The sequence below is a fragment of the Callionymus lyra genome, chromosome 11, assembly GCF_982586985.1.
Source record: "Callionymus lyra chromosome 11, fCalLyr1.hap1.1, whole genome shotgun sequence".
NCBI classification, from domain to species: domain Eukaryota; kingdom Metazoa; phylum Chordata; class Actinopteri; order Syngnathiformes; family Callionymidae; genus Callionymus; species Callionymus lyra.
Window position 1 is genome coordinate 24,953,450 of NC_141828.1, and position 23,814 is coordinate 24,977,263.

The 23,814-nt window shown below is 36.5% G+C and overlaps 1 protein-coding gene across 3 annotated transcripts in view; it reads right to left on the reverse strand.

Moving 5' to 3' along the window:
• Positions 1–11,552, reverse strand: part of LOC148069709 (A-type potassium channel modulatory protein KCNIP2) — a 111,017-nt gene extending 99,465 nt beyond the window's left edge. For all 3 annotated transcript variants that reach the window (XM_087801988.1, XM_087801984.1, XM_087801985.1), the window contains exon 1: positions 11,314–11,552. In XM_087801988.1, the coding sequence (XP_087658114.1) occupies positions 11,314–11,389 (76 nt within the window). In that variant the 5' untranslated portion in view covers positions 11,390–11,552. The remainder of the gene's footprint in view (positions 1–11,313) is intronic.
• Between the last annotated feature and the right edge of the window lie 12,262 nt (positions 11,553–23,814).

Below are 23,814 nucleotides of genomic sequence, written 5' to 3' on the forward strand. Positions count from 1 at the left end.
CATTAAAGTCTTTCAAGAACACAGGACGCAGGACCAGGCGGGCGGTAAATTGACACACAATAGAAAGGTCTTGTAGAACCAACCAAGATCATCTGAAATTCAAAAGAAGTGAATTCCTGTGTCTGAATCACTTTGCAAGAACAACTCTCCCTAAAAACAGTAGCAAGACCTCCCCCACGACCAGAGAGGCGAGGCTTCCCCAGAACAGCGCTCCCTACTGGACAGAGTTCGTTCAGATGAATAAACTCTTCCTCTCTCTGCCAAGTCTCAGAAAGACATAATAAATCCAAATTAACTCTTGTGAAAAGATCATTAAGAATAAAGGATTTATTAGTAATGGAGCGAACATTAAGAAGTCCCACATTCAGCACCGATGACGTCACTGACGACGCCGCTTCACTGACAGGCGCGCAGAGCGGGATCTTTTGAAGCGAACAGCGGTCACGTGGGTACCAGCTGTCACTGAAGTCCAACTCAGTAGTAAAAGCCGAATTAAAGAGAGGAAATGAAAAAAGCTTACCACCTTTCGTTGAGGTCTGGACAGACGGCAGCGCTGATGTGTCATCATTCTCTTCAGCGAGAGGAATGTCGATCAAACATCGATGACGTTCGATGACGTCAGAGTTGTTCCGAGCGATCGCGACTGCGCGTCTCATCCTGACCTGTACTCCAGCCCGACTCGATCGCTTGTGGAAATCGCCCGGTACCCGAGAGATCAAACGATATTCCACAGAGTCCGAGTCGATGAGAAGCGGAGCCGGAAACACGTTCACCGGACGTTGGTAACTGTCGCGAGTGAAGTCCTTCATCGACTCTCTGATGTTGAAAAGAGCATCACGATCATAGATCATAGATGCTTGATACATATCTTAAGTGATATGAGGATAAAATCCGGACAAGTAGTCGTTAAAACGACTGTTTTTGGCAATTATTGCAGGAGCTTACGTTGAAGCAGCCGATCAAAGGCTCACCGGAAGCGTCTTGTCTTGTTCCCTCTCAGTTGTTCATCTGCAGTTTCATGTATTTATCAATTGTTAGATGTTATATTTGCTGTACACCACTGATGGAACATTTAGAAACCTTTTTTATTGGCCACTGATCATTCAGGAGTTATTGCATCTTAAGAGTCAATGAATCTGCTCTGTGTTTTATTCAGATATTCAAGCTCAAATGATCTGGGAGCCATCGTAGTAGCAAAGCCCCTTTTCTCTGCCTCATGTCTGGAATTGCTAGATAGGATGAACCTCTTATGGAATACATTAATTCAGGTCCTAAGGGAGTAGCGGGGTTGTACTGTACCGTCAAATAGATAATGAGGACTTCTGACGGATCAATGTATGAACTCTTTTGTTGCTAAAAGAAGTGACAATCCATCCAAGACTCTAGGTCGATCCAGCAACTACATTAACAAAGTTACACAATGAGTTACTTTGTTTAAATATATTCACACTGTTTGACTTGCCTGGCTGAGCTGGTCGTCCATTACAGCTTGTTTACTTACAATGACATTAGATTCCATTGCAATGAACGTCACCCCTGAGCTTCCTGAAAACATTTCTCCTGTTGTTTACCTTTAGAACAACTACTCGAATTGAACCTCAGCGATGACACGAACGGAAATGTTTAGATAATTTTGATGATGAACGTTTTCTTGACAAAACGTGTGTCTGTCTTATCTTTCGTCTCTGGAAATGTTTAGATAAATAGAAGTAACTTTATTGATCCCTTAGGAAAATTCCTTTTGGGATTTAAGGTATCACTTGGATGAGAGAATCAATGATGTTTGATTGTTAAGTTTACCTTAAATCATGTTGTGATGAGAAAATCGACTTTTCTCTAACTTTTCATGACTTCATTTACTATTAATGTTAATTTTGGAAATTCCGACATCTGATAATACCCTTTTAAAAAAACATATTGAGTAGAGCATCAAGATATACCCTGGACTCTACAGTAGCTAGTAACACGTATTAGTCATTTAAAAGCAAAGATTTTAACTTATGTGTGACTTGAGGACATTCAGCAGTCGCTGTATATTCATAAGATTACACCTCCTTTCTTTCAGCAGAAACATCTCTCCGGCTTGTAACTGTGTACTATTGTGTGTTTCTTGTGTACTACAATCTCGTCAGAAAGATACCTCAGGCTTCCTTTTCTCTTCTTCTCACGCTATCCTGTCAGACAGCAGTTGTAACTTCAGGGTTTTCTGTGCATCAACATGAAACTTGTGATCTAATCCAGAACACGACTTAGCTTCGTTTGAACATGTGTTGCCAACAAAGACTTAAAGTGTGAGTTACTTTAGCTGCCAGAGATACTTGGTTAGAAGGTCCCCATAAGAGTTGCTTAAATGAAGTGAATTATCATTTTACATGAGTAGTTTAGACTTGAATTCCTGTCTTTACACGATGGAGGAAAACTGAGTTCAAGTCCTTCCAATGCCGACATTCTACCGTTCCACCTGAAAACATGACTAATCCAATGATGTGGGGCATTACAGTGGCAGGACTTTCAGTCATTGGGCAGGATTTTTCATTTTAAGTCGTATAAATACAGCTTTAACCTTAACCTACAAACAAAAAAACATATCAAAGTTGGTTCACCCTTTGGTATTTTAAGACGTCAACAGCTTATTACTTGAGGAGGACACACTATTAAAAACAAATCTTAATATTTTTTATGTTTTATTATGAATATTATTGTTTTGTTTTGGGGTTTTTAAGCCATCTGTACTTTAAACTTTATGAATCACCGAAAATATAGAATATATAGAATAGACAAACAAACGACCAAAAGATGGCTTTTATAATTACCTGTGGAGTTCATTTGTCTGTATTTCTGTTCACAAAATAACTCAATATTTACTTTGCAATAATAAATCAATTTAATAATAAGACAAAGAACAGATTATTACATTATTGTCGGTGCTGATTTGTCATTCACTGAAGGCTGTTCAGAACTAGCATTAATCACAGAACCAAATAAAATTAATCAACTTTCACAAATGTGATGCCAAAATGAGTTATTGTCATTGCTTGTGGGTTGCTAGTTAAAAATAATTTCGCTTTAGAGGTTTTGTTCACCCAAAATTCAAACTTAACTCCACTAAGGATTGGGACTATTTTTTACAGTATTCTGAGTTTCTTTTCAGAGTTATAGACAAAAATGTATGTTCATTTCAATGTAGCTTCTGAGCGCCCAGGGATGAACTTCCTCCAGATAGACGCTTTAAAACATCCAGATACCTCCATACAGCTCGTCTGTAATGTGTCTTGTATTGAAGCCACGATGAGAAGAATTGTTCTGGGAAAAATTAAACATGTCTTTATGTCATGTCTGTTTGTGGCAGGTGTTGAAAGACTAAAAGCATTATAAACTGGAACTACTCTGAAATTACTCTGGGTAAATATTGCGACCGATTCCAGTGTGGACACTATCTACACTGGAGGCTCTCGAGATATTACCTGAGGACTTCCTGTTTATATCTCTTGCTACTGTTAGACTGCTAGACTTCTTACATTTTTTCTGGAGAAATTGTGTTCATCGAGGATTCAATACAAGATGAACATTACAAACTATTGGGGCATTTAGATGTTTTTAGCACCTTTTCTGAGGAAAAGTTGCCTCATACATTTTCTCTGAAAATAATGCTTAGTCGACATGAAGGTGAGTAGAAAATTAGTAAAATTAGAGTTTTGGGTGAACTTTCACTTTAAAGAAAAACATCATAGCAATAATTCATAATTTTTTAAGACGGGATGAGTTTTGTTTTCTAGGGGTGTAAAAAGATACACTTACTGTAAATATCCCAGTATTTTTTTTCAAAATAGTGTATCTATATTCAACAGTACTGTAAAGATTTTTTTTTCAATAAGGTATGTATAAAATACAGTGATTCAGTTTTATTATTTGGAAAATTACCAGCGTTCTTGTCATTTTTGTGTTGCAATTAAACTTCCGGCTGCTAGATGGCAGCAATCTGTACGTCCTCCGCTCCAGCTGAGATCCTGCAAGATCCTGGAGATGACTGAGGATAAGAGGATACGGTCGCCTCTAGCAACTTTTAAAGCTGATGTTTAGACATATTTTCTTTAAAAAAAAAAAAAAAAGCAGTAACGACTTCATCAAGAGTCATGTGGTCTGTAAATTCTTGTAAAGATTGTAAATAGCAGTAGCGATGATGGAAAGTGCCCTTCAAACGACCTTTATGTAATTGTAGCAAACTCTAAACTGTGTTTCTTTGATACGTCAGTGTTTTGAAATCAGTCTAATAACCATATAACGTGACTGATTCATCATGGGATGTGGATCATATGTGTGAGCGACGAGACAACAAACGCCAGCACAGTGATTGATATCTCTCTCTGTCGAAAGAGCAGATACGAGCCGTCACTCAAGCCGCTTGTTCTTCAGCGTCTACAACAAACTGATGCACTTTGATTCCACTTGACATGCATCATGTCTTCTTCCCTTGCAAGTCCTTCCCCCCTATGGCTGTGTCTTTGTTCTCCCACCTTGTGTTCTAATTGTGTTTACAGGGAAGTGAGGTGAGCAGGCCTTGTTTTAATTAACCATCTACCAGGCCTCTTTGAGTCGGTCAAAAAATAAACTCATTAGGATTGATTCTGGCTTCAAGTTGCATGAGGACCTACTGTGGTCTGAAAGACTTGTAGAGGAGGGAAGGAGGCGGCTGAGGGGGAGGCTCAGATGGAGAGACTGGATACAGGGTGGACAATAGGAATGCTGGCGACTGTGAGCAGTGGGATGCAGGGAACGAGGAAGATGACTCAAGACTCCGGGAGGGGATTCAGAACAGTCTTCTAGGGCCATAAATATATATATAAGCTATTATATAATCTGATTTGTGAAAGTGGAGACACACAGAGGGGGAGGAGTGAGATGGAGACAGCGGAGAGAGTGAATTAGAGGGTGGTAAGTGGAGAGTGCCAGTCAAATGATTCAGAATGATGGCAGGGAACGTACCACCATGAGAGCTCCGTGTGCGAACATCCAATTTATTTGACTGTAAGTGGCACAAAATCTGGTGTCAAAAATACTCCAGGACTCTACATTGAGACTCCTACACGGGAATTTTGGAAAGCTTTTCTAAATGAGCAGGATATGACTGTCAAAGAAGGGAACAGTAAAAGCATAAAACCTACATGCTAATAGAACCCACCCAGATGCAACCGTACCCAATAACAAAACGTGCTTTGGTTAATGTTACAGCCACATGATCACATGATCAAGACTTGATAAAGCGGATTGGCTGTAAAGTTTATGTGTTAGCCTCGTGGAGGAAAAATATGTGGTTATTGGACAAGTTTTGTGGTGACGTCTAGAGACTGGGTTCATGTACATATATTTAGACTGTGTTGGCACCGGCGTTAGCAATCTATACAATCAAAATATCATATATATATAAATATACATATATATATATATATATATATATATATATATATATATATATATATATATATATATATATATATACATATATATATATATATATATATATGTATCAGTGTTGTGATCTGCGTTGTGTGTTTGAGTCAACTCAAACACAAAAGGTGCCATAATCGTTCAGCCGCCTAAGTTTCGGGGCTGAAATAAAATGTAAATTTAGCTTGAAGTACGAGTCAGTACTGTGATATTGTAATTAGCTCGATATCAATCATCTCTGTGTTTGTCAAAAACTCACCAAGCACATCAGTGACATTTACTCGTATTGTAATTCTCTGTATAATTGTTGACATTAACAATCTTAGTTATTTAACTTATCATGAACTTTAGGATCTTTTTGGGTCATAATATAGACCTTAACTTTAATAATAGCCAACCATGCTGTGGGCCACATAAAATGACTTGGGTGGGAAAGAATTGGCCCCTTGGCCTTGAGTGCTTTATCGTGGGAACCTTCTGGGGGGGGGGGGGGGTGGTCGCAAAATGATTTCAATAAATCAAATAAATTTGAAAAAGATAAAATACAGAAAAATTCAGCCATAATTATTAAAATTACTGGTATCCGTAGCGTTATGAGAATATAGCATAACGTGTTGTGAATGAGGCAGAGCGTATGGTGTTTACAGTTGGGTGTGACAGTAAATGTAAAATGTGATTATAGAGTTGGAAAATAGATTATATTATATCTGAGCCGCATCATAGTCAGCCGGCAAGTCATCATTAAGTCGTCTCATTAGATGAGATTAACACAGGAAAAAAATAGTTGCCAAAATGTAAATGCACAAGTACACAGCAACAATGTAAATATGTTTACGTTCGTGGATATGACACTGGCTGAGATGTTCTTCTTATTATTATTTTTCTATCCAAAGTTCAGTTTGTACATGACAGCAATAATGTGCACTCATGTTGGATATTATTTTGACTGAGGCATTCTGCTTTCATATTACAATACATTTCTTATTGTAAAATCATAACAGGCTGCTCTGTTCTTTTGTGTTGTCGTTAAGCCCGTATTTGGATAAGCCTAGTGTCTATGGCCTGTGCCTCACATTTTATTTTATTTTTGTCAGTCACATCCGGGGATAGTGGGGGTCGCCAGTCTCTGGCACCGTTATTTTGGGGGTCGTGGGTTGAAAAGTGTGGGAACCCTTGCTCTGTAGCTATCTTGACAGAGGTCTGCACTCTTATAAAGTGTGTTTATAGTTTGCTGCCATGTTTGCTGAAAGTGGCCCACGACAATCCTGCTCTAGATAAATATATAATAAAAGATAACCAATACATTAAGAACATCTCTTCAGTCTTTGAGATTCCCGTGCTTACATTTCGCCCGGACAGGTACGTCACCTCCAATCACACGTACTGTCAGCTGCTATTACTATTGGCTCAGACGGTGACTCTCCACTCAAACTACAGCGACAGGCGTAATTATGGAGTCAGTTTTAGCAGCAGACGCATCAAGGTGCGCCGCAGTCACTGAGCATGGGTTGATGGTGTGATTACACAATAGTCTTCAGTAATAAAATGAGTTTTCAGTCGGAATATCTCACATGTATGCTGTATATCCAGTCACAGGTCAGCTCCTCTGGCTCCCATGCTGTTGCTCTGACCTTCAAATGTACGACAATGTTAGCTCTTTGTGAGCTCAATGGACACAAACCTCACTTAACTGCACCTCACATGACTTAAGAACATCAGCACTGAGTCGATATTTAAAAAAAAAAAAAAGTTAATTAATTTTGCTTGTTTTTGGACAAATAAGGGTATTAGGGGTTGAAAATGAATGATTGTAGGATCACCATGAGGAACCTTATGACAGATCATTTGTTCTTCAGTGCGACTGACACGACACTTTAATCTCTAATTCCATAGATGTGTGATCGAGTTTGCGCTGACATTCTTTCAGATTTGGGAAAAGAAAAGCACAAAACTGTTCCTCCGGCAGCTGCTCGTGGATGTAAAATGAAGCTGGTTTGAGTGTTCATTTGAGTCAGTGATAGGATTCCTGTTGAGAGGCTCTTGTGTGGTGGGAGAGAAGATCACTGCAACGCTCTTTTGTAATAACCTCTCATCTCTCATCTGATACTCTCAAACAAAATGGGGAATGCCCGGTGATCTCCGCAACACACACACACACACACACACACACACACACACACACACACACACACACACACACACACACACACACACACATACCTGCAGAGGAGAGCACTTCAGTGCAAAGCTAGAATGTACTATTTCACTGAAATGTTGTCAACCTTTAAGCAACATGGGTCAACTGTGCTCACAAACAGAGCTTCTAAGTTGGAATAATGACTCACCTGAAGTCAACCTTCCCACACAGAAAACCCACTTAATAATCCATCCTCGCTCCTGCTGTATTTCATCCAAGAAGATTTTCTTTTAAAAAACAAAAGTCTGATAATAAATAGAAGTGGATATAAAAAAAAAATGCTATTGCAGTATATTATTGTGCTCAATGTCCTGTTGCACTGACAAATAACACTGTTTTATTACAAAACACTTGTGGAAACACAAACAAAAACTTGAATGTACTTTTTATTTATATATTTGAAATAGACAAATCCATTCGTTCAATCATAGTTAGTGACAAGTTGAATTTTTCTAATAGTTGTTGCATTCCTATATTTAAAAATATTTAGGATATAGTGATGTTATCATTATCTAGAGACAACTATTGTCACAGTATCGTATGTTGAGTTAACCATAACGTCCAACACCTAACATCAGGTGCACTTGGATGATGTTTTAAAAAGAGGATATCTTGATGTTTTTAAACTTCTATAAAATGCATGTTCAGCTCATGTTCCCTCTGTTAAGACAAGCTCGAGAACAAGTGGAATGATTCTCCGTCTTTATGTTTGGCTGAGGCTGAGGTGTACTCAAAAGTTGGAAAGAACCTCACAAGGAAATGTACGGCTCCTAAAATGTTCCTACAATTAATGAAGACATAAATCACTCCTACACACTTGTTCCCCGCCTCTCAGCGCTCATTTACATGAATCCTATCTGGAGAAAAAGGGCAATAAATTACCCGAAATGTTACGGAATTTGGATTTAGATAGAGGTGGAATGTATAGAGTGAGTAAAAATAACATGAAGGCAGAGTGAGTGGGTTTGAACCACTTTTATTAACACTAAGTTGTGACACCTAAAGGACCTTTTTTCCATTAACAGGAACAAATTCTTCCACATTTTTTTAGTTTCAACAATAGACTGCAGACAACGTGCTGCTGCTTCCAAACCCACTCGCTCCCGCCCACTCACACCGAAAAGTATGAGCCAACCTCACATGTCAACACATGGTGTGATACACGCCTGAGCATCTCTCAGTGTTAGGTGGACATAATCTGCAGCTGGAACTGCTGGCCTTGTGGGAATGGGATTACAGAGTCTCTGTAATCTGTCTGGACGGAGACAAGTTGATTCTCGGGTGGACAGATGTGGTCAAGCATATAAACAGGATTAGAGGCGGCCACTGGTTGAACAATGAGAACTCTTCTTGCTCTTACCTGCTAGAAGGAACGACAATAAAAGTTCGATTTTCGTGTTATTGATGGTTGTTGTTGCTCGTCAAATATTATATTGTGCCGAGAACAAAATCTTTAATATTTATTATCACGAGGGGGTCTAAACAGAGGCTACATTGAATTACAATTGAGTTTTTCTCCTTCAACCACAAATATATAAATACAGGCTAGAGCAGAAGTAGAATGAAAAACAGGAGAATCAGTGTAAAACCACAATGTTTTGTAACTTGAAATTCATATACAGTCTGGCAAGTACCTTTTCAAATGGGACCACGACCAGAAATACGACAAGAGTAATAGAACTAATTCAAATATAGGGGCGTGAATTGGCAGGAATCTGGCGATATGATACATATCAGGATACAAGGGCAACGATACGATACATTGTATTATATAGTGATACTGTAGGAACAAGGATATATTTGTAGTATTATTGAGTACTTGACTCTGGTGTTGCAGAATTTACAGACCACATAACTCTTGACGAAGTAAAAGCCGCTGAAGTCCACTGTATCCTCTCGTCCTCGGTCATCGCCAGGATCTCGCAAGATTTCATTGTTTATTTAGCTGTGGAGGATGTAATGACTGCTGCCATCTAGTGGCCAAATTTCAATTGCAACACAAAATGGAACAAAAGGCGTGAAGTTTTAATGGAAATTGTTAATAAAAAAACAAAAAAACAAATCTTTTATACACAATTTATTTAAATATAAATGAAAATACACCATGATAAAATAAAATGCTATTTGACAGCCCACTTTCAAACACCAAATCAGCTGTTTTGATTGACACATGGCTTATCCAATGAAATATTTATCAGGGCAGAAATTTTTGACAAATTATTTGGTTATTTTTAATTTTTCGGGAGCTGGTCCAATCAGCTGGACCTTGACAAACATTTCTTCTGTTACCACGTATTTTTTTTAACACAAACTTATTCGTTAACTTAAAAATAAACACAAATATCTGATTTATCTTGAGGTATCTTAAGTGAAAATATCTTGTGTTACTCAAGCTTTCAATGAACTCTACAAAAGATCATCCCACATGTAGCGCTTAGATAACATGCACATAAAAGACCTCACATCTTCACTCCTGGAGGGTCCTTCAGTGTCCTTCACTGTTTTACAACATCTTCAGGGATACCAGGATAGAAAACACACTAACTTGATAGTCAAGACCTATTACACGTTTCATTGAAGGAAACCTATAATAAATTATTTTCAGGTCCAACTCATGACATTACAAAATGTCAAAATGTATGTTTTAAAGAATAAAGAGTATAAATGAGAGAGTGGTGAAGTACATCAGGAAGGTTTTAATCTGTAAATATAAATTCTTCCATTTTCCATGTCCAGTAAAGTCCCTCATGGATTTAACAAACATGTCAAATTCCTATTGAACCAATGTCAGCACAGTTTTGATATAATTATTTCTTATATACAAATAACAACATGTGTTCAAGGGAGATGTATTCAACTCTACAATTCCACAAATAAATAAAGAAACAGTCCACTGTTTTTTTAACTGTTATGTCAAGTGAAGGACATTTTAAAATGAATTCTATCTTATCTTTTGGCTTACACTGATATATTATCAAAACGTTTTTATTATCAAAACATTGTTTTTAAATAAATGTATGTGTTTGTGTTAAAGGGGGTGGTACAAATAAATTGTCGCCTCTATGGGTCACAATGAAGAAGCTATGAGGAGGTTAAATGTTTGGCCGGTAATACATGATGCGTTTGTTTCATTAAAACGGTTTGACCTTGAAATTACAGTCTAGTAAAATAGAGACAAATATTATTTATATCATGATATTATATGATGATAAAGTAATGATGAATATCATCTATTCATTGAGGCAGCATGTCCATTACAACAGAATAAACAAAAGCAGTATTTTACTGACAAAACGCTCAAAATCTTCCAACTCAAAGCATCTGCTGCTTCTGAACAAAACCCTCAGAAACATCTCGTTCCTAGAAACACTTGTGACTCGAATACAAACTGAACTGAAGATCGATACCAAAGCACGAGCCGCACATTCAACTCGGAACCTCACAGTCACCGAACCGGGCCAGCAAACACGAGCAGAAACACACGAACTCTCACTTCACCTTAGAAAGATCCAGTGTGTTTTTCACCTTCAGTGATGTTTTTAATTTGACGTTCATTAACGAATAGTGACATCATAGTGAGGGGACGAGGTTGACTCGTGCTAGAAGTTCTGACAGGTGGATGTCACACACTGGATCTTTCAAAAACACGCACAGGTGTGTTCAGAACTCACCGGTCAGCGGGTCGTAGGATCCGTCCAGTTCTCTGGAGTCCGACAGGCTTTGGTCTCGGTTCTTCTTCGCCTTCATCTTCACCAACGGAATGCGCGCGTGTGCTGGAGTATCTCCCTGCGACCTCCTTCAGTCCGTCCTGTGGATGACCGGCTCTTAGAAGTGCAGCTTGACCTTTAGAGCGACATCTCAGGAGCGTCCAGATCAAGAAGTGCCACTTCCTGCGGTCTCTGTGTGTGTGAGCGCCTTCTCTCGCGCGTCCACGGCACCACGCCTGCTCGTGCGCGTGGAGAGGAGAGGATTGGTGGACCCTCAACTTGACAGAAGAAGATTCACTCACCTGTGACGCCACAGTCACGCGCTCATGTCCACGGACTTAACAAACACAATGAGTGACGTCACATATTAGTGACACCCCCGCTCATAAAATACTGTGATGATTAAAAATATTAAATATTAAATTTACCTAAAAAAAATAGTTTTTTTTAAAAATATATATATTTTCATCATCCTCAGTCAATATCACATTTACCAATCTAAATGTCAAAAATGCATTTCTAATATTGACATTTTCAAATGCGAATTGAAAAGATGTATTAAACGTATTGATCGATTGATTGATTCCTTAATTCTTACCTCAGTAGAAGAATAAAGGAATTGAATTGTCCCAGCAGAAAGTTCAGATAAAATTATTAAACGCAGATACTTTTTTCAAATAAATAACAAAAGCAGTAATATATAAAATAATGGTAAATATAATAAAAATAAACATTAGAATACTACAAGTACAACACAGTACATAACCTTTATTTGTCTTGATTTATCTTCTTTCTTTTTAAAAAAAAAAAAAGCATTATAAATATTATTGCTTTTGTTTTTCTTAATGCCATGTTCTGATTATGTATCGGTCGAATGTGTTAGTTTCAATCTTTAACTTATAAAAAATGGAGTCGAATAAGAATTAGATTCATCCAACCATAAACTATAATGTTATTTATGTAACTTTTAAAATTAAGTTAAAATGACGATAATATAGAATGTATACAAAGAGGATGAAAACACATTTATTGCCAGTGTTATAAACCTTTTATGGAGTTGACAGTACAGAGAAAAACAGAACAAAGCATCAAGACTTCCATTTTGAATTCCATGACATATCAACATAAGAGGATCAGGCAGCGTGAGACAGCAGCCATGGGTGGCCCTTTCGCAGATGAGAGAAAACATGTGAGTTGTTTGAATTGAATAGAATGTGTAGATTGAGTATTAAAACCTGTACCTGTAACCATGTACATTTGATTAATAAACACTTTAAAAGCTCATTTGACACTCTTATTTACCTTTTATAGCCAAGTACCTACGCAAATATGAGATTAAACTGGTGCCCAAAACATAAATACATAAAAGATGTTGAAAAGGTCACAGGACATTGTCGGAATCAAAATTATAATTGGTCCTGTGATTTGTTTCAGGCTGTATAAGCAGAAAAAAAACTGTTTAAATCTACCTCCAGGCCAGTAGATGGTGCTGTGATCTGACTTAAAACAACAGTGTTAAGTGGTAACAATGAAGGTCTATGTCTTACCTCAGTGAATGCTAGAGAAAAACATTTAAATGCTATAATGGCTCAAGACAAACTAATCAGGAATATAACTTGTCTTTTTCTGTCTGTTCTGGAATAAACAAGCAATTAAAAATATATTTTTATTGGAAAGTGTATTATCTATCTTGCCATTGTTACATTGTAAAGCTTTAAAATGATTATAATTCTTAACATTTACTATTAATGACCGATAAAATAAACACTTTTTTATCATTTAGAACAATCAAAATTAAATGAAAAAAACAGCATTTTATCATAATTTACAATATATGAACTTTATAACATGTTGACAGCTCTTTATAGAACACAGGTCACATGCATAAATGATGCTATACAAGGTGTTCTCGTGGCATAGTGGTTAGTTACATCGAAATCAGAATTTGAAAAACCATCAAATTTCATCTTTTAAAACAAATCATTTTTGTCACTAAATATCTTACCACATTTTTTTTTTTTACAATTTAATTCATTCACGCATTGAAACAGACACAACAATGCTTGAAATGTCATGGTTTTAAAATGTAAAGACTGTAAATTAAGTGTTTTCTTAAGTGAAATTCATATTCAATACTTCCATATTTCTATATTCCCTGGAGTGAAACCCGTCCAGCAGAACCGGATGACATCTAAAAAGAACATATTGGATCTTCAGACTGTCGACCTCGAACATCCTTGTCCTCTCACTGTGTCAGTTCTCGAAGCTATTCGCTCGTGTGTGGCATGTAAATCAGAGTCCAGCAATTAACATCACTTTGAATTTAAAGAGCACTCGGGTAATTATTTCATGGCAGTAAATGTGAATATGATTATTACACCACAGGTAACTTTACACTTCAGCACATCCTCATGAAGGGAAACCACTTGCATTACAGAGTCTTGGAAATGAGAAAAACACTTGAATAGATGGATGGATAATCCAAAACCTGTTTTTTTTTTTTTTTTAATTTTAATGTCAAACTTGACATTTCATGTAAAAAAAAACTTAAATGAGGGCGTTCACTGGATTTAAAGATGTAAAGTTATAAACCACACAATGATATTCCAGACTGACTTTTATGTAATTTTGTTAAAAACAGAATATAATCAGGAAATATGATTTATGACAAATTAAAAGCTCATGAAGAGCAGACGTCCCCCCCGCTGAGCCTCATTTATATCTAAAAAGTTTTATCTCCACAATAACCACGAGGCTCATCTAAAACCAAGAAGTATTTTCACAGATACGGCCCAATGGAGACTGATTGGATTTGGTTGTGTGTTAAATGGGGGACGGCATGGGGCGGAGGGTTCTGAATGATAGTGAGGACGAGCATAAAAAATAAGAAGAGAACAAAGTGAGATTAAAGGACTTCAAACTGGATCTGACGACACAAAGTGAAAAAATTAGAGAACTGAGGCGTCTCTGAGCAGGACTGTGACTTTGGTGTAATCTGATGAATTCAAATTCATATTGTGAGACGTAGTGACCCAGAAAACTGCGATAATTACCAATAAAGAATAACTTTTCTTATGTTTGTTTTTACCTTAATAAGATCTTAAAATACTGCTTTTTTATTTTAAAAATGGCCTCTGATGGTCGTCTTGATTGATCATGTGATCGATTAAAAACTTGATAAATTTGTGTCTTATCTTATGTCTACCCAAACTTTTCAAACACCTACAAGAAAATCTTCAATACTTTGTATTGTCGAAGAGAAAATCTGGCCTTAAAACTTATATTAAAAGAATATTAAAAAAACAGTTCAAAGTGTTCTCTAAATAGTGACAATAAAGTCGCCAACCAACTGCTCTGATAAGCATTTATTTCCTCTAGTGACCTGAATATGAATCAAATGCTTTTTTTAGGGATTTAATGGCCGTCGTCATCGTAAGTCCTGAAAGTGAAATTCAAAATGCTTTGAACTTCCAGCTTGACAATAAAAGTCTTCCTTAAAATGAGCCAGTATGATTTGTGTTGGACGAAGAAAGATAAATGTATTTAATGGCGTATAGAATTGAAGCCAACAAGGTTCTTTCCTGTTTCAAGGTGACCCTGAGGAGTTACTGATTGTTGGAAGATACTGCCTCCTGATTGGTCGAGATACAGGTGGTAGGATGCAGATTTTTCGACTGATCATCAACCTTTTCCTAAAGTAAAGGTAAGAAGAAAACACAGATATAAGCATTGAAAGTGGCGGTGAACCTCACACCAGTCTCCTCCAAACATAAACCGTCACCCTCAATAATGTGTTTTTTCGATTCAAAGGTGGATTATAGTCTCTGGAATAAAGCAGTTTCAACCAAACCATGAATTGAAGAAAACACTTTCTCTTATTCTGCTGCATCTTTTTCTCATTTCTCTGATTCAGTGTCTTTTTTTAAAAAACAAGGCACCTCTGTTTTTCTTTCTGTGTTATCCCTTGTAGCATCTGCTCTGGCTCTAATCTGGATTATAATCCCAGATTCTTGTTTAATCAAGGTGAAGTGCATGTCAAGAAGACACTAAATAAACATTGCCTGATTTGGCCATTTTCATTATCCCCCCTCCAGTCCCAGTCTACATACAAATTTTCAAGATGATTTCATCAAAATCTTTAGTATCTAAATTTGAGAGTTTTCCTGCCATCTTACAATTAACAATGGTTTGAATTCTATACAATCACTTTGTATTAAGGAGAGAAAGAGAGACAGAAAGACAGAAAACATACAGACACAAAGACAAACAAAATACAGACACAAAGACAGACAACATACAGACACAAAGACAGACAACATACAGACACAAAGACAGACATCATAAAGACACAAAGACAGACAGCATAGAGACACAAAGACAGACAACATACAGACTCAAAGACAGACGACATAGAGACACAAAGACAGACAACATACAGACACGAAGACAAACAACATACAGACACTAAGACAGACAACATACAGACCCAAAGACAGACAACATACAGACACAAAGACGGACAACGTACAGACACAAAGATAGACAACACACAGACACAAAGACAGACAACACACAGACACAAAGACAGACAACATAAAGACACAAAGACAGACAACATACAGACACAAAGACAGAAAACATACAGACACAAAGACAGACAACACACAGACACAAAGACAGACATACAGACACAAAGACAGACAACATACAGACACAAAGACAGACAACATACAGACACAAAGACAGACATCATAAAGACACAAAGACAGACAACATACAGACACAAAGACGGAAAACATACAGACACAAAGACAAACAAAATACAGACACAAAGACAGACATTATACAGACACAAAGACAGACAACATACAGACACAAAGACAGACAACATAAAGAAACAAAGACGGACAACATACAGACACAAAGACGGACAACATACAGACACAAAGACAGACAACATACAGACAACATACAGACACAAAGACAGACAACACACAGGCACAAAGACAGACAACATACAGACACAAAGACAGACAACATACAGACACAAAGACAGACAACATACAGACACAAAGACGGACAACATACAGACACAAAGACAGACAACATAAAGACACAAAGACAGACAAAATACAGACACAAAGACAGAAAACATACAGACACAGAGACAAACAAAATACAGAAACAAAGACAGAAAACATACAGACACAAAGACAAACAAAATACAGACACAAAGACAGAAAACATACAGACACAAAGACAAACAAAATACAGACACAAAGACAGACAACATACAGACACAAAGAGGGAAAACATACAGACACAAAGACAAACAAAATACAGACACAAAGACAGACATTATACAGACACAAAGACAGACAACATACAGACACAAAGACAGACAACATAAAGAGACAAAGACGGACAACATACAGACACAAAGACGGACAACATACAGACACAAAGACAGACAACATAAAGAGACAAAGACGGACAACATACAGACACAAAGACGGACAACATACAGACACAAAGACAGACAACATACAGACACAAAGACAGACAACACACAGGCACAAAGACAGACAACATACAGACACAAAGACAGACAACATACAGACACAAAGACAGACAACATACAGACACAAAGACGGACAACATACAGGCACAAAGACAGACAACATACAGACACAAAGACAGACAAAATACAGACACAAAGACAGAAAACATACAGACACAGAGACAAACAAAATACAGAAACAAAGACAGAAAACATACAGACACAAAGACAAACAAAATACAGACACAAAGACAGAAAACATACAGATACAAAGACAAACAAAATACAGACACAAAGACAGAAAACATACAGACACAAAGACAAACAAAATACAGACACAAAGACAGAAAAAATACAGACTCAAAGACAAACAAAATACAGACACAAAGACAGAAAACATACAGACACAAAGACAAACAAAATACAGACACAAAGACAGGCAACATTCAGACACAAAGATAGACATGGAGACAGTGAGACAGAGGCGATCATAGATTCTACCATCTCTGAAACGCACTCGTCTTATCTTGTGACTCACGGTTATGTTTGCTGTCCCTTCAAGCATGTAAAGGCTGTTATGTCTTCTGACAGATGTCGGCTGGACTGTTGTTTGGCCTGAGGGATAGCATCCTGTGAGGCAGACAAATTCCTGTCATCCAAGAATTTGTGACCTCCTGTCTGTCCTCACATCGTATTTAGTGCTGGTCTCTTTTCCCTGAAACACACACATTGGAATGTGAATTTTATGAGTGAACATTGAACGTGAGGTGCAGGTTTTCTGTCTTCAGAGGCTCCGCATGTCCTCACAATGACAAAAGAGCTTCCTCTCATTGACACCATTATCTGGAGCTGTCCTTTGTGAGTGTTTATCAGGAGACAATTGACCATCCATCCCTCAGATGTGTCCTCATTGTCACTTCAATGTCAAATGGTTGAATTTGCTTTTATTGAATAAAAAAAAAAGCATATATATTCTTATATATATTTTCTAAATTAATGACCTTTTGTTTTAAATTCTAATTCCAATACATTATCATCATGATGAATTGACTCTACATTCATTTTGAAACTATTTGAGAAATGTTTCCATTTTGAAAATATTCAAATCTTTTTATTCAATTATTTAAAAATATATACAATTCAACCTTTTGACATGGAAAATTTGATTTGCATTATTTAAAATAATAATGATATTCACGATTACTTTATCATCATATAATATCATGATATAAATAATATTTGTCTCTATTTTACGAGACAGCAATTTCAAGGTCAAAACATTTTAATGAAACAAACGCATCATGTATTACAAGCCAAACAACATTTTTCTTTCTGATAGCTTCTTCATTGTGACCCATAGAGGCGACAATTTATACTGTATTTACCACCCCATTTAACACAAATACATACAGTACATTTATTAAATTAAAAAAAACTACATTTTTTTGATAATACAAATGTTTTCATAATATATCAGTGTAAGCCATCAGATAAGATAAAATTCAGTTTAAAATGTCCTTCACTTGACATAACTGTTTAAAATAATGGAATTTTTCATCATTTATTTGTGGAATTGTAGAATTGAATACATCTCCCTTCCTTGTCAGTTAAGGTGCCAACAAGGGATTTGAAAGACCACCTGAAAGCCACTTACAAGGACAGCCAAAGGAGTTCAAATGCCCTGAGGTGAGGCTGAACATGACCCTGACTGAGTCTAAAGATGAGAAGATCCGAGCGTCTGCTCCCAGACTGGCAACTGGGAGGAAATGGATCGCCTCTGAAGCCGTACAGGTGCAGCATGGAAGAGGCGGGTTTGGACTGGGACAAGTCGACCCACATGGCACAAGGCAACATCAACCCAGAGGAAAAATGTTGTCTGGTGGTTGACCAGGTTCGGCACGAGAGGAAGCAGACAGATACACAACAGCAGTCCAAACAGGTGAAGCATCACAAGCTGATATGGAAGGATCTTTGGGAAATGGAAGGAAACCAAATTAGCTTCAACATCAGAGCCACCTATGATGTTCTTCCCAAGCCCAAGAATGTAAACGTATGGTTTGGTAAAGATCCTTCCTGTGCATTCTGTCAAACTCCTGCAACACAAGTTACATCCTCACCAGCAGCAAAACCAGTTTGTCCCAGGGCTGCTACACTTGGAGACCAAGACCTAAGTCAACTGGCAATCATCCTGGAAGGAAGTAGAGCTACCAACAATGCCCTCCCTCCGCAAATGCCTAGACACAAAAAGACCACTACTACTGTGAGAGCAAGACAACTCCCAGAAAGAAACATCTGCAAGAAGGGGGTGCCAACCCTTCTAGACTCTGTCTGGGACTGGATGCAGGTTGATCTAGACCAGAAACTCATCTCTCGGCCTGAGGTTATTACAACTAGTCCTGGACCTGGTCTTGTGGTCAACATCTCAGAGGGCTGTGTTCATTGTTGAACTGTACCATGGGGGGCAGCAGTTGGAGAAGCATATGAACGCAAATGTGTGAAGATGGGATTTTACTATCTAGTCTATCTAACTATGAAAAAAAATAATTCAACCATTCAATATTCTGATGGCACTGATATACTTCCAGTATTAAACCCTTATAACCTTCATGGTTGTCACAGTTGGATTATTTTTTTACATGTTCTAGTGATGAATGAGTCTGAATATTTACACAATCGATCTAATCTTTTCAATGCCGTGCTTCAGTTTTTGAGCTATTTTGCTGACACATAAAAATATTTACTTCATAAATTATAGATGGATAAAAATGTTATGTGAGTGAGATTTATTTATGAAGTAAACTGGGTTAAAAGTAAAAAAAAAAAAAGCTCTAAACTAGTTTGTGTGTGAACATGAGCACATGCATGTTCTGTCAGGGCTGATAAAGTGTTCAGTGGACCAAGAAGCTGTTGTTTACAAACCAACCACACACCTCAGATTGATTTCTTTATTGGTTCCTTCAATTGTTTTGCTCACCAACATTACAACATTGAAAACCCATAACACTTGGTTTATAATCACCTCTCTGACGCCCCCGAGAGAAAAGTGGTTTCTTTTAAAGTGGCGTTTTATTGATGTGCAACAGCGACTCTCTGATGTAGCCGTTAGCTACCACCCCACATATACAGTCTTCAAATTAGGGGCACCAAATATTTCATTCTTTTCAAAGACTTAAACAAACTTCAAAATTCGGCAAATGTATGGAAATATATCAATGTCATCAGAATATTAAGTGATTGAATTGAACATTTCAATGTTAAAACTTTGACTTCGCTTTATTGAAATGTTATTGGGGTTCAATTTTCAATGATTTCCATATTAAATGGTGTAATATAAAATATTTATAATGAAATCAATAGATTGGAATATATTTTGGATGAATTAGATAATTTGGACATAGTTTCATAGTCAAATTATAATAATAACATTTTTTTCCTAAGCACTGGTTCTTCAATCCATCATGGAGGATTCCAAAGCAGGGTTATTGTCTGGTAACACTATTATATCAACATTTTTATATTTCATTTAAAAGACTAGGTATCAAAAAGTGTATTTTTTAATTATTATAATTAGAATATCAAACTCTATGTTTAATTTTTTTTATTAACATTGAAAATCTTCGATTTTTTAAAAATCACATTATTATTAGAAAAAGAAATTCAAATTTCACATTTTCAAAACATGCTTTAATACAACAACAAATTTTATTAAAAAAAAAAAAAAAAAAGTTTCAACATTTGAAACGTTAAATTTATTCAATATTCTGATGACACTCGATGTTCACTCGATGGTTCTATTTTTATCGCTGATCTGATTGAGCTCCAGCGTGTTGTGATATCTGAACCATCATAAATCCTAAATGTCTTTTCACAACAATCAGCAGCATCCTTCCTCACCTCTCATGGACTATCATGGAGTCAGTACTCTGGCCCATGACGTCACGGCTCACAGATGAATAGTTCTGGACAAACAATGACAATAACGATCCATCCTGGCTCATGAGGCGACAGCTAAACAGCCGGAGGTGGTGGGGGGGCGGGGGGTGATTGCCCATAAAAATCAAGCGTGATAGATCACGTTCAGTCTGGCCTGGATGGAAAAAGTCCCCTAAGAGAGATGGATGTGAAGGAGGGGATGGTGGGAATGCAGGATATGATTGAGAGAGCAAACCAGAGAAGTGCGGACGTGTCGAGCAGAAGGATGATGGAGTCTGACGGGCCGGAAAGCGACCTCACCCCTGAAATGTTTGGTCCCATTACGGTTGCCAGAGGCCTGTTTTCATGTCACCACTGGAGTCGCACCAACGCCCTGGCAGGGAGAAGACCAGAGGAACGACTGCTGGGAGGTGTTCCTACGGTGGCCTGGAAGTCATTTGGTTTCAGATATTGAATTATGTTTCAGAGTTTGAATTATGTTTCAGAGTTTGAATTATGTTTCAGAATTTGAATTATGTTTCAGAGTTTGAATTATGTTTCACAGTTTGAATTATGTTTCACAGTTTGAATTATGTTTCACAGTTTGAATTATGTTTCAGAGTTTGAATTATGTTTCACAGTTTGAATTATGTTTCAGAGTTTGAATTATGTTTCATAGTTTGAATTATGTTTCAGAGTTTGAATTATGTTTCACAGTTTGAATTATGTTACAGAGTTTGAATTATGTTTCAGAGTTTGAATAATGTTTCACAGTTTGTAAATTTGTTTCTGAAGGGACGTTTAATTTGTTTTAGGAATTTGCAATTTTTTTATAGAGTTTTTTCCATTTGTTACAGCAAATATTCACAAAATTGAAATTTTGTTTTCTGTGCTTGTATTTGTAACAGAGTTTGTAATTTAATTTCAGACTTTGTAAATTTGTCTCAGACTTTCTAAATCAATTTCACTATATTGTAATTTTGAGCCAGAGTTAGTCAATTTGTTACAGTAAATTGTAATTTACTTTCAGTAACTTATATTTTTGTGTCAGAGTTTGTAAATTTGTTTCAGGAATTTTTATTTTTTAACTTTGTAAATCAGTGTCACTATATTGTAATTTTGAGCCAGAGTTTGTAAAACTGTTTCACAAAATTGAAAGTTTATTTCAGAGTTTGTACATTTTTTTCAATTTAAAACATTTGATATTAATATTCTGTTACTTTTGCACTACACAAGAGAGCTTGTCGTGTTCATTGAATAATTCATAAATAATTGTTTGAATGAGATATTTCTCTACAAATCTACACTTTTAAAAGGTGAAATCTCACCAGAATTACCATCATCAAATTAAAATGTTTATAAATGTAGATAGAGTTTGACAAATGTGTTTAAAAAGAGGTTTAAAAATATTCAGAAAGTCTAGATTTCTGTTACTGTTCCATCTCTCAAATGAGTGGTTCTGGTTTGACCTTAATGTGTTTCCATCCCTTAAATTGACTAAATATTGTACATTCATATGTCGGCATCTGGTTTGTGGTGGCGGGTTCATCTGTGTGCCAGGGATTGTGTTCGTCCTCGGAGCGTTGAATAAGTGATGTGGAGCCGCTTAATGAAAGATAATGTCTGGTTAATGAAGTGTCAAAATGAAGTGTTTGCTTATTGAGGAAGAGACGATCTCAGGCTTTAATTCCAGCTCGTGCCTCGTGATCCAAGCTAATATATAAATCAAGATGGAACATTTCAGGGCGGCATGGATGTTTGTCAACACAGCCAGAGGGGTTTCAACCATTTTGGAAGATAGAGGATTACACAACAAAGCAACAGAAAAAAAAACGAGTCAAGAAGCAGAGAAGGAGGGATTAGCTTCTTGATTCTGAGCTGAAAACGTCGCCAGGAAACTCACCACTAATCTTGGGTCACGTCAGTCACCGTTCAGCATATGAGAAGCTCTGTATAATGTCTGGCAAGACCTTCAGTGAATATGGTTTAGATGTGACACACCGTTGATGTAAAATAAGATACACCAACTCCACACTTTCCATTCAGAGAGGGAAGAACATTATTGGACACAAGATATCTATTTTTTCAATATGGAAATAAAATGACAATTGTTATTCGTTAAAGCTGAAAATAAGGAGATAAAAGTTTTTGAAATGTTGAATTTAATATTTTAAATGTTTAAACTTTGATTTAGTTTTTTTTAATTAAAATGTTTTGGAGGTTTTAAGCATTACATGTACACTAGATATTTTAAGAGTATTAGTGCCATTTAATGATTTTTTTAATAGATTAATTAAATAAATTCATTATGAGATTAAAGTTGTACAAACAAATATATTATGAGATTAATGTCGTTAATCTAATGAAAAAAAACATTTTTGCGCAACTTTAATCTTGTAATCAATGTTTATTATACAATTTTAATCTTGTAATTAAATATAAAAAGTGTGTTTGAGTGGCCGTTCAGTCGGTCATCATTTTTAAGTAATTTATGTTATTCATAAATGTTATATTAAAAGGTTTAATTTGTTTTTATTGAACAATTGAAATCAAGGAGGTTGAGTTCTCATTCCAATAATTGTAAAATAAATGGTAAAAATTGAGTATTGTTTAATTGATAGTGTTTTAAATTCAACACCAGACAATACCAAAAGATGGATATAGAAAATAGATTTTTGAATATTTGGAATTTTAATATCAACCCTATGTGTAAAAAAAAACATTTATTTAAAATAATACTCATAAAGAAACAAAGAACGAATGAAACCTTTCAATATATAAAGTATTGAATTCAATTATTTGATTATTTTTTAAATTTTAAGTTCAACTATTCAACATTCTAATGGAACTGATGCACTCACTGGTTCTGCTTCCTGCTGGTCTTATTATAAATAATCGTATCTGTCCAGAGCTTTTATTTCTTTAGGCCTACATCACAACCTGATATTGGCGTCGCAGGAGGGAAATATGCTGGACCGGAGTTCTAGCAAAAT